This window comes from Lactuca sativa, chromosome 6 (genome assembly GCF_002870075.4).
Source record: "Lactuca sativa cultivar Salinas chromosome 6, Lsat_Salinas_v11, whole genome shotgun sequence".
Classification (NCBI taxonomy): Eukaryota; Viridiplantae; Streptophyta; class Magnoliopsida; order Asterales; family Asteraceae; genus Lactuca; species Lactuca sativa.
The window spans coordinates 85,736,659-85,748,242 of NC_056628.2; the positions used below are offsets into that span (position 1 = coordinate 85,736,659).

Consider the following 11,584-nt stretch of genomic DNA (forward strand, 5'->3'; position numbering starts at 1 on the left):
GTACATGAGACTACGATGAGAATTTGGCCTGAAAACCCGAACCGAACCGAACCGAATTAGACCCGCATAAGCAATTTGATTCGGTTTTCGGATATCTATATAAGCTTATTCGGTTTTCGGGTTATTCAGTCCGGGTTACCCGAATAAGGGCTTATTCGGTCCAAATGGACCGAACCGAATATGAAAAGTCACATTTTTCCCCTTGCACGATTGTTTATTCGGTCTTGTGTTCTATCAATCGTTACCCAAAATACACACGTAATGTTCAATGTTTAACTTATATACTTATAGATAAATTTTTGGGTTGGATGTTTAATGTTTAATGTTTAATATGTTGCTTAATAACTGTATCTTAAGATTGTGGTGGTTGGATTTTACATTTTATATATCATGAATAGTTTAATCCGTATTATTCGTGTTTATCATAAGCTACAAAAGTCATACAAATTACATTATTTATAATCACATAGTAAATGTTATTTTGGTTATTCGGGTTATTCGGCTCATTAATCATCTTTTACATGTTATTTGGGTTATTCGGGCCAGAACCGAACCGAACTGAATAATACCTGAACCGAACCCGTATTGCTTATTTGGTTCGGTTTTCGGTTCATACAAGTACCTTTATTCGGTTTTCGGTTTATTCGGGTTCGAATCGGTTGGGTTCGGTTCCGACCCGAATAACATCCCTACATGAGACAATGAGAGTACGAAACTAACAATAATATATTACATCTTAATGTTATAAGTTTTTCTTGTTTAGTATATTACCATGCACCAGCAGTCAGTAGACCATCAAAGCGACAAAAAGGTAATTGATTTATTGAGGTCTGTGTATAAACAAAATAAGATTTTTTAATATATAGCAAACGATGTATATCCTTTTTTATTTATTGTACGGCTGCTGTTATACCTTTTATTTTTTAATTTTTTATTATTCGATAACATCAACTTAATTCTATAAAAATTATATGGATATTTTTAACCAATTATAGCATTTTTTATGTGTATTTAAACTGAAATCAGTACCGGATAATATGTGTATTTATGTTATTTTTATTACATAATATGTTATTATTATTTATAATATAGTACAATTTAACTAAATAAAACTGTTGGTCAAAATGTCAAATAACCAAATAAGTTAAGTACGATTTATAGTATTTAAATTCTTAAAAAATAGTTGGTGAAATCAGATTCATAAAATAAAGAAATTTCTTTTTGGTAGACTAATGATTGGATACAGCGTCAATAGCATTATGATGCTCAAAGGACCATAACTCAGCTCATTATAAATAATCATCACCTCCACCTTCACCATCACAACCCGATATAACCCAACAATTAAAAAAAAAACATTTCGTTTATCAGTAAAAAAATGGTGAATATTCCAAGAATTAAACTTGGTTCACAGGGTTTAGAGGTATCCGCTCAAGGTTTGGGTTGTATGGGTATGTCCGCTTTCTACGGACCCCCTAAACCTGAACATGACATGATCAACCTCATCCACCATGCCATTGATGCCGGTGTCACCCTTCTCGACACCTCCGATGTCTATGGCCCCAAAACCAATGAAATCCTACTCGGAAAGGTACAATCTTCCTTCACAATATATAATATATGATATGACTGAGCAGATGTGCAGGACTGTAGTTGGTATGTATTGGACTGTAATTGATATGTATTGGATTGAGACTATGTTAACCGGAGAAAACTTGCACTTTTTAGTCCCATCAAAAAGGAAGGAATAAGGTGAGATAAGGACTCGCTCCATATGCAAAAGACGTAAATACCCTATCTGTCCTTTTCATCAAAAAATAATCCTAAAAGGTTTGTCTAATTTTGGCAAATGCTCAAATGTTTGACTTATGTGTAGGCTTTGAAGGGAGAGGTAAGGGCTAAGGTGGAGTTAGCGACCAAATTTGGGATCAATACTGAGGATGGAGCTTATGAGATCCGTGGCGATCCGGCATACATCAGGGCTGCTTGTGAAGGTAGCTTGAAGCGGCTTGAGATCGATTGCATTGATCTATATTATCAACACCGAATTGACACACGTGTGCCCATTGAAATCACGGTATGTATAGTCATTTCCTAATATGTGTAATTTATATTTTTTCTCTAAAAAAGAGCCGGGGCCTTTGAGTAGAGAGGAAGACTCCAACATATATTGAATTAGATGAGACTCTGTGGTCCGTATTTCCTAATTAACCTCTGAGATTGTGTTGTTTACTTGAAAGATGGGAGAATTGAAGAAATTGGTGGAAGAAGGGAAGATAAAATACATAGGATTATCAGAAGCTTCGGCTTCTACTATTAGAAGAGCCCATGCAGTCCACCCAATAACTGCTGTTCAACTAGAGTGGTCCTTGTGGTCCAGGGATGTTGAAGACGAAATTATCCCAACTTGCAGGTTCATTTCATATTTATTTACTAGTACTTTCATTCCACGAGTTAACTTTTTTACTTCTATAGGATAAACAGACTTACCTTTAAGGGTTAAATGCAAAAATAGGAACACTTATATATATTTGTGTATTATCAGAGCATTGCAAGGTCAATTTTTTAGTTATAACAAATTCATAAAGTAACGTTACTTCTTGCCTTTAACCCTATTTTAAAACTTGAAGATCGTTTCGATCACAAACAAAGGATCGATAACCACATCATCAAATCAACTTTATTAACTTTGTATCCCTACTTTGTCAGAGAACTTGGCATTGGAATAGTGGCATACAGTCCTCTAGGACGTGGATTTCTTTCATCGGGTCCCAAGATGGCTGAGAATTTGACAGAGGGCGATTTCCGTCAGGTCTTAAGATACACTAGCTATTACAATATAAAATCATTAAATTGCATTTGAACTTTTGTTTATATATTATATGCTCTTTTGTAGACTCTACCAAGGTTCCAACCTGAGAATCTTGAGCATAACAAAAAGTTGTATGAGAGAGTTAGCGCGATTGCAGTAAAGAAAGGGTGCACCCCATCACAGCTAGCATTAGCATGGGTTCACCATCAGGGGAATGATGTGGTGCCAATACCAGGAACCACTAAGATTGAAAACCTTCAACAAAACATTGGAGCTTTATCTGTTAAACTAACACCTCAAGACATGGCTGAGCTTGAATCCATTGCTTCAGGGGATGCAACTAAGGGTGATAGATACATGGACGGTTTCCCTACGTATCTACAATCTGACACCCCACCTTTGTCTTCTTGGAAAGCTTAATAAGCATGTCGCTTTTGCTATGACCTTTTCATATTATGTTTGTGGTCATCAATCATTCGTCTTGTTTGTAACAAAAAACCTACACATACCATTGTATGTTTCCTTCTTGCCTTTGCTTTTGAGTTTATGATAATAAACCTTAACTGAGGAATTATTTGAGTGAGTTGTGAAATTACAACAGCAGATTTAATAATTTCTTCAAATACATCGAAAATCCATCGTATTCCCAGATCGTTTGTTCTTTCCCAGTAATGAAAATGCAGATTACGAACTTGAATCTCGTTCAGTACGTTCTTAATCGCGTTAAAAGACTAATTAGCCGCCAAAACTATGATTTATATGAAAAACAGAGCTTTTGAGCTAATTGAATAATGATTTTGGAGCCGTTACACCGAAGCATATTTGCTGAACGCAAAAATCACCTTTGATTCGTTAAAGAGTGTTTGAATCGCTGATTTGAAAATTTAAACCTAAAAGAGTAAATGTAGAAGCGAAGGCGTGAAGGATATACTGATATACATGAAGAGTGAAGACATAAATGCATATGATTCAAGTGAACTGAGGGAAGAGAAACTGACAACTGTGTCTCCGTGGATATATCGGCGATGACGGGGGGAGGCGGAATAAAGTATCGAGCAGCAGTTGCCGGAAAAGTGCGAAGGGGGGTAATGGGCGTTTATATAAAAATGGGTAAATTATCAAGGTAATCTGGATGCTTGGTCATAAGAGCTGTTTTTAACTCGAACCGTCCTTAATTGATATTTTTGTAACATGCTGGGTTCTGTCCGTTCTAAAAAGACTTATTTGCCCTTATTGGTTTCTTTTACCTTTTTTTAATTATCAGTTAATTAAAAATATATATTAATTTAATATGAAAAATGTATTAATCAAATATATATTTGTTTGATTCAAGGACACCCCCAACCTAACTTAATACCCCTCCTTCATTTTCATGAGAAACACGAATCTTTTCCCCCAAACCTGCATCATCACCTTCTTGTCTCCCTCTCATATTCCAGCAACCAGTCGCCGATGGTTGAACATCAGAAATCAATTTCTTTTGGTGGTCGTCGGATGTATACCGATCATGGGGTGGTCGTGTTTGCCGGACATGAGACCTACGTCTCATTTATTGCCTTCGTCCCCCACTTCCATAATCTTGACGTCGCCGTTCCACAAAGTATTATCATCGACAACTGCTTTTGGTAAAGCATCAACGACTTTTCATCACCTTATTTGCAACCGGGTTGCACTTTGTGCTTCATGATTTTGTTTTAGGTTTAATTTTGGATTCATGTAATTTCATATGTACTGTAGAAATCAGTTTGATTTCAGATGATTAAATCCCCTCCTGTGGCAGTCTAAATCCATGGGTTCTAATACCGATTCCAATCTTCCCTTAACCATACTCGATTTCTCTGTTCTTTCACCCCAGAATGTAGAGACGGTGAAGAAAAAAATTGACAGATCCAAGATCTTCTGTTCCATTTTGGTTTTAGATTTGATTTTCCGGCTTTATTTTGGTTTTGATCCTAGTTAAATGTTTTGGGTTGAGATGTATTTTTCACATTTGTTGTTGAACAATAGATATTTTCTGTTGAATTTTGGGTGATTTCCATGGTATTGGTAATGATTTTTGGTTTGGATTTCGGTGGAACCTAGTGTTTTCCGGTGGAGTCTGACGTTTTCTGGCTGAGGTCGGATTTTTCCGACGAGTGGAGTCAGATTTTCCAGCGATTAAACATAAGGAGGCAGGGGAGGGGAGGGGAGGAGGGTATGATGGTGTGGGATCTTGAATCGAACAAATATATATTTAACTAATACACTTTTCATATTTAATTAATATATAATATTAATTAACTAATAATTTAAAAAAGGTAAAAGAAACCAGTAAGAGCAAATCAGTCTTTTTAGAATGGACAGGGACCAAGCGTGTTACAAAAATATCAATTAAGGACGGTTCGAGTTAAAAATATTTCTTAGGGACCAAGCATGCAGATTACCCTAAACCATAGGGACCATCCGTGTAACTTACCCTATAAATATACATTCAAATATGTAAAATAATAATAATAATAATAATAATAATAATAAAAGAAAAGGAAAACTAACAATCCACTATACATGCATGAATAAAATAGGTAGAGTCCTAAAGTAGAAAGAGGGCACAAGGGTAATCTTCTTTGTACATTTTTATTAAGTTATATTCCGTGGAATCACAATAATAAAAATAATTAAAATTTTTTAATAACACTCATAAATATTTATTTTTAATAAATTATTAATTAAACATGATTTTGTAGAATTTTTAAAATATAAACACAATTAATTATTGATAATCATAACCAAAATTTATTTAAGATGAATTTAAATTTCTCCTAAAAATCAGGAATCAAATAAATTATTGTGTATCTTATTATCAACATCAATACTTTTTCAAAAATAAAAAATGATGAGAAAATGACAAATGTCATTTTAATAAAGCATTTGAAAAGAAAATGTAAATTATGAGAAAATAACAAGTTGCAATAATAACTATTCTTATATTAGTATAGAAATATTATATGAATATTCGTTACACAAATTATATATATATATATATATATATATATATATATATATATATATATATATATATATATATATATATATATATATATATATATAAATCCAAAGGAGCTTAGGAATAGTATTTTTTTAGGCTTTAGGATTTTGCCACAAAAGTTTGCTGAACTTGACACTTTTAGTCCCTAAAGTCAAAATTTTTATATTTTTGCCTTTTATTAAGTTTTTGTGCCTAAAGGTTTTTGCAACAAATCTTTAATGACTTTGACACTTTTAGTCCTTATATTCAAAGGTTTTACATTTTGGTGTTTTTGCCACCATTCTTTAATGAATTTGACACTTTTTGTCATTATAGTAAAAAGTTTTACATTTTGAAATAAAAAACACAAAAAAACCTCCTTTAAAATTTTGCCAACATATTTTCACAACGTTGACAACTTTAATATTATTGTCACAACATTTTGGATTTTCTCCACCAATGTCCTTTTTTTCGTTGTACACTTTTGGCATCTAATTTTAGGAGTTGTCGACTTTCTTCCTTATTTATGGTGATTTACAATTTCAGCACATATCTTTTAAAGTTTGCTAATTTTTTCCATATTACCCCAAAAGCGGCGTAGCCGCGGGTTCTTTACTAGTAAAATATAATTCTTGATTTAGTGTTAGTTTTAATTCTTATATAATTAAGTGAATAAAAAAGCATGTATTTGATTATTTTTAAAATTTTGACTCATTGTTTAAAATATTAATGTTTATAATGTAATGTACTTTATAATTTTGTGTTATTGCAAATTATTATTATTATCTAGTTTTTTAAACGACTTATTATCATCAAAAAAATAATAGAAGACTAAAAATTTAGTTATAAAGTTTTTCTTGTATTTATCACACATTAACTAACCAATTTATGTATTATTATAAATTTGAAAGTTCGTAAGAGTTTATTAGAAGTTTTGAAATGTGTGGATTTTCAATGTAATATGGTGCAATGAATTTTCTATATCAATGTTTATAGATAATGTAATATAATTCATATTTTTACGGTATTACTAATTATTGCTATTAATTAATTCAAAACTAGTGTAGATCCCATGCGTTGCATGGGTTAGATAGGTGCTTATTAGCTGTTGTTTTTTTTGTCAAGGGGGACCTTTTAGAAATATTGTATTGAAAGTTGATACATTACATATCCAAAAGACATTGACAACATGAATAACATTCTAAGAAAAGATGGAACTGATCCGATTGTGTACCCACCGGAGAGTTTCTATATTCATCTGTCATCTGTGATGACTTTTAGCATAACCTAATAAATTTTGATTGATTTTTTAGATGAATAGACTCGGGTTTGGACCAAACTTCTACAAAAAAAAGATGAAATATTATACAATCAATTAAAACATGTTATAGAAATGTGGAAATATCAAGAAACAGAAAAAATAATGCACTTAATTTTAACATTTTGAATAAACTTTTCTACACTCACCATTTCCTCTGGTCGTCCAACTTACAAGAAGTTTTCTCTATTCTTTCTGATAACATGTGATATGTCCTAAAAACACATAAAAAAATCAATGGAAAAAATATATGAAATAGCAACATCTGTTTTTATAGAATGATGTTAATGTGGTTTATCTTATGTTATTTAACAGGTTGGCGGATCATGTGTTATTTTCGAATTGGAGTATTATCCACATTTTCAAATTGCTATAGAGAAATATGGATTTAAGGTTTTTCCTTTTATCATTTTGATTTTGTCAAAATTCTGTTTTATATAGTCAATTTAGCCTACACAGCAAAAGTGTTAGAAATGAGGCTGTGAAGGTTTATAGGAAAAATGAAAGATACGATTAGCTTGCACTTTAGACATTCAGTAAGAAGCATGTCATATATGGGCTAACCAAATAGAACCATGTTCTTCACCTACAACTCTTGCTTTCCTATGCTTTAGTCGTGTCGAACAAAATGTTAACAGAAAAACAACATGGATAGGCTACTGACATACATCCACAACGAAGTTTACTTCTATTTGGATTTGGAAAGCTTAGAGTTAGAGATCGGTAATGATTGTAGCTGAAAGTATACGAAATCATGAGTAAATTTAACATGACTTCTTTTCTAAAGTACAAAATGCTTTAAAAATAAAAATACAGTTTTTAAACTTCATAATCAATTGAAAAGATAAAGTAATTACCTGAATGTTATAGTTACCTCTCTCGATTATTTGCTACAAAAGTTATTAATTTTCTGTTTGGATATCATCATATGCATGGGCAATAATAGTCTGCAAAAGCCAAAAAAAAAAAAAAAAAAAAAAAAAAAAAAAAAAAAAAAAAAAACCATGGCACTTTACTATTTCTTGTACAAGTTAAAAAGATAAATATCAATTAACTAACCTGAACCTCGAAAATATAGGTTTCATTTTTCACATGCTTGGGCCATAATACATTCAAGTGTCTATACTTTTCTCTTTTTTATCTTTCCAGTATCTGTTTGAAATCAGTAAGCTTAGCTTCTGCAGCAACAAATATTTCCTGAGAAGTTGCCTCAACTTGTATGGCGGTCTTGACTTGTGTTTCTAAGTGATGCTCATCAAAAGAGAAAATCAAGCTCTAAACCCTCTTCAGTATTTTTTTAATTCGTTTCAAGATTAAAAAAGATAAAGAGGAAATAGATCGGGTAATGCTTTAGACGGTTATGTAACCTTTAACCAAAAAGTTTCCTACCTATGCAAATCAAAAAATGACCTTCAACTAAAAGTCACTCAAAGTTAACTTTCAATTAAAAAAACAACAAAAACTTATTAGTACACTAATATTATGGGTTATAATAATGTAAATATACCGAACTACAATACTTTGACAATCTTTGTTTGTGTTACAACCTTCTACTATTGTGGGTTACAGAATCAGAAAAAAAAATACCAAAAATTATGGGTAATTTGATTTGGAACCAAAAGAACTGGAAAAGAACCAAAAAGACCCGGTTTGGTAAAAAAAAATTAGGGTTTTTTTTGGTAATTTTTTTAAACTTAGAGGTGGTTTTAATCCTTTATATGGCAGCCACGAACACACTTCATAAGATCTTTAATTTGGTCTATGCATTTGATAACCTATATATGTGATTACAGATTCAAATGTTTTAATTCATAGATTGTAAAATAGTATAATACCCCTGTTGGTTTTTGTTGTTTATAAGTATCTTTAATCTTAAAAAAAAAAAAAAAAAAAAAAAAAAAATAGTACAATAAAGTAGGCATTTTGACAAACACCTTAAAGGCAATACACAGAACTAATGAGAACCCTTGTCGTTTCTGGATTGTTTTCTGAACATTTTTCTATTCTATCTATATACCAAAATCAAACACTCTGTAACTTAACAATTTTAGTTTTCATCCAAATAAGCAGCCCAATCTAGCTTTTACAAACACAGTTACGATTTGCCTCAAAGTAAACTCACAACAATAAATAGAAGTGAAATCTATTTGGTTTCCCTTTCAGGTTGAAATTCAGACTCGTTTTGAGGATTCTATTAACCACCTTATTTCAAATTACACAGCAAACAATCAAGAATTAGAAATGTATGAAAAAAGAAAGGAAACACAAACGTTAAAGAAGATTTGTAGAATGAAGCAGCTGAAATACAAACCTTTTCTTAGGCCTAACCTCTTTCTTGTGAAGATTCCTTTGTTCCAGCAGTGATAAATGCGATTCAACTGATCAAATTGAAATAAAACGCCTGTCAAACTGAGAAGGCAATGTCAAATCAGAGAGAGGGATAGAAATTTATTGAGAAAACCCATCTGTCGTTATCCCTTTCTTGCTCCTCTCATCCCATAGAAATCATAAATTGAGATTGAAAGAGGCGGTTCAATGTTGAAATCTTTTGACTAATTTTAGAATATTGCTCAGAGGATCGACGTTACCGATGGCTGAGAAGGTCAAGGTTACCGAACTTAGCAACGTCGTCGACAAAGTTGTTGGGTATAGCGATGCGCCTTGCAGAAAACCGTCGACGGTGGGGTACGATAGGGGTGAAGCAGGTGTGAAGGTGGTCGTGTGGTGTTAGTCGAGACGGCGACGACGATCGATGATCTCTTTCCAGTTGCATATATCATGGTGGAGAAGGGGGAAAGCGCTCCAATAGAAGGACAAAACATATTAAAGCGGTGGTGAGGTGATGTCACAAACGCAAATAATCAAACAGATCGAATATGAGAAGTAAAAAGGCGGTGGAGTCGGTGGATGGATTAACCCGGTGGAATCTAGAAGCTGAGTCAACCGAATTTTAACAGTACCCAACTCGGGTACTGTTCATAAGCATGTTGTGATTTAATTGTATATATAATACCTATTATTATTAAAGAAATTAATAGAAGCCTAGAATTTAGGTATAAAGTTTTTTCTTGTATTTATCTCACATTAATTAACCAGTTTATGTGTTATTAAAAATTTAAAAGATCATGAGAGTTTATTAGAATTTTAATAGGTCATGGAAGTTTATCAAAAATTGTTATGGAAGTTTCAAAGTAATGTGGTGCAAAGAGTTTTGCTTCTTTTATAGTATAGCATTTATCTCACATTAACTCAAGAAATTAGTATAACAAAAGGATTCTTTTTTTTTTGAAACGACGAAGTCTTATTAAAAACCACAGCCTATATAGAAACAAAGTCGGGCACAAAATAACAAAAAATAAAGTACAAACAAAAACGATTATATGATATCAAAAAGAGAGCAAACCCAAACTGCCCATTTACAAATCCCATAATTACCTCTATGTTTGATCTAACTAAACTGTTGGAATAGTGTCTAAGGCTGCAACTATATTAGGCAAGTATTTGACCCGGTTGTGCATGGTCCTTTTGGGTTGCCTTCACCATAGCAACTTGATAGGATGATTTATTAAGAGAGAGTAAATATTATTAATATATTATGAGAATAATGTAAAGAATAATATATTGTTATTTGATTAATATAAGTCATAGAATTAATTGGAATTAATTTGGTGACTTAAAGAGATTAATTAAATAAGAGGGTATAAACTGTCAATTGTTTGATAGTTAAGCTTTAGACTGTAAATCCATATAGATATACAAGGGACGGATTCTAGAAGCTAGGATAGCTTCAAAATCGTCCAAGGGGTTATCTATGGAATGGATTTGGATAGCCTTAAGAGAAGATTATCCAATTAGGGTTTAGGTTGTAACCCTTAAGGAGTCTACAAGTATAAATAGACCCCATAGCTAAGGGAAATCGGCACTTCACCTAAAGTAAGAGAACCCTGGCCGATTTCCTCCCCTCTCCTCTCTCCTAAATCATCTTCCTTGCTATTGGTGTTTGTAAGCCATTAGAGGAGTGACATTTGTGACTCTAGAAGCTCCAAGACTACAAGATCAACAAGGAATTCAAAGGTATGGTTCTAGATCTGTTTTAATGTTGTTATTGTTCCTAATTAGTCATTAGAAGTCTTGGATTCAAAGCATGTTTAATTAGAAAGCCTAGATCCAAGAAGTAGGGTTTTGCATGCGCACATAGGAAAGTTCTTATGGAAAAAACCCATCAGTGGTATCGGAGCCTAGCTTGGTTTTCATTAAATTGTTGCTTGATTAATTGAAATTAAACTGCAAAATTCGATTTTTGTGTTTCTGAGTCATGGACTCGGCGAGTTACAAAGTGGACTCGGCAAGTTGGCCTGACTCGGCGAGTCCCTTTGTGCACTCGGCGAGTCCCTTTGTGCACTCGACGAGTCCAAGCATCAGGAATGGCCAGATTCAGAATTTTTTCATA

General features: G+C 32.7%; 2 protein-coding genes across 12 annotated transcripts; one reads left to right on the top strand and one right to left on the bottom strand.

The window, feature by feature from the left end:
- Positions 1-1,311: 1,311 nt before the first annotated feature.
- On the top strand, positions 1,312-3,391 carry LOC111885401 (probable aldo-keto reductase 4). The gene is made up of 5 exons (XM_023881693.3): positions 1,312-1,591; positions 1,877-2,077; positions 2,241-2,413; positions 2,710-2,812; positions 2,897-3,391. The coding sequence occupies exons 1-5, from the start codon at positions 1,379-1,381 to the stop codon at positions 3,230-3,232; spliced, it is 1,026 nt and encodes a 341-aa protein (XP_023737461.1). The 5' UTR covers positions 1,312-1,378; the 3' UTR covers positions 3,233-3,391.
- Positions 3,392-6,948: 3,557 nt separating this feature from the next.
- On the bottom strand, positions 6,949-10,061 carry LOC111885503 (uncharacterized). 11 transcript variants are annotated; one of them, XR_008224788.1, is made up of 6 exons: positions 9,723-10,061; positions 9,446-9,543; positions 8,194-9,336; positions 7,992-8,081; positions 7,284-7,349; positions 6,949-7,158 (listed from the first exon to the last, which is right to left on the bottom strand). XR_008224788.1 is itself a non-coding variant. In XM_023881781.3 (3 exons), exons 1-3 carry the CDS (start codon positions 9,905-9,907, stop codon positions 8,272-8,274), a joined length of 387 nt encoding a protein of 128 aa, XP_023737549.1. In that variant the 5' UTR covers positions 9,908-10,053; the 3' UTR covers positions 8,122-8,271. The 11 variants fall into 11 exon arrangements, 1 of the variants encoding a protein (XP_023737549.1); XR_008224790.1 differs by having other exon boundaries at positions 9,446-9,512; positions 9,723-10,060; XR_008224792.1 differs by having other exon boundaries at positions 8,194-8,312; positions 9,723-10,059.
- Between the last annotated feature and the right edge of the window lie 1,523 nt (positions 10,062-11,584).

Coding starts and splice junctions, on each gene's coding strand:
- LOC111885401 (XM_023881693.3), top strand. CDS start 1,379: ATGGTGAATATTCCAAGAATTAAACTTGGTTCACAGGGTTTAGAGGTA. Junction 2,078..2,240: donor GTGTGCCCATTGAAATCACG/GTATGTATAGTC, acceptor TTTACTTGAAAG/ATGGGAGAATTGAAGAAATT. Junction 2,414..2,709: donor GAAATTATCCCAACTTGCAG/GTTCATTTCATA, acceptor CTACTTTGTCAG/AGAACTTGGCATTGGAATAG.
- LOC111885503 (XM_023881781.3), bottom strand. CDS start 9,907: ATGCAACTGGAAAGAGATCATCGATCGTCGTCGCCGTCTCGACTAACA. Junction 9,544..9,722: donor CTTGACCTTCTCAGCCATCG/GTAACGTCGATC, acceptor TTGCCTTCTCAG/TTTGACAGGCGTTTTATTTC. Junction 8,376..9,445: donor GAGGTTAGGCCTAAGAAAAG/GTTTGTATTTCA, acceptor AGCATCACTTAG/AAACACAAGTCAAGACCGCC.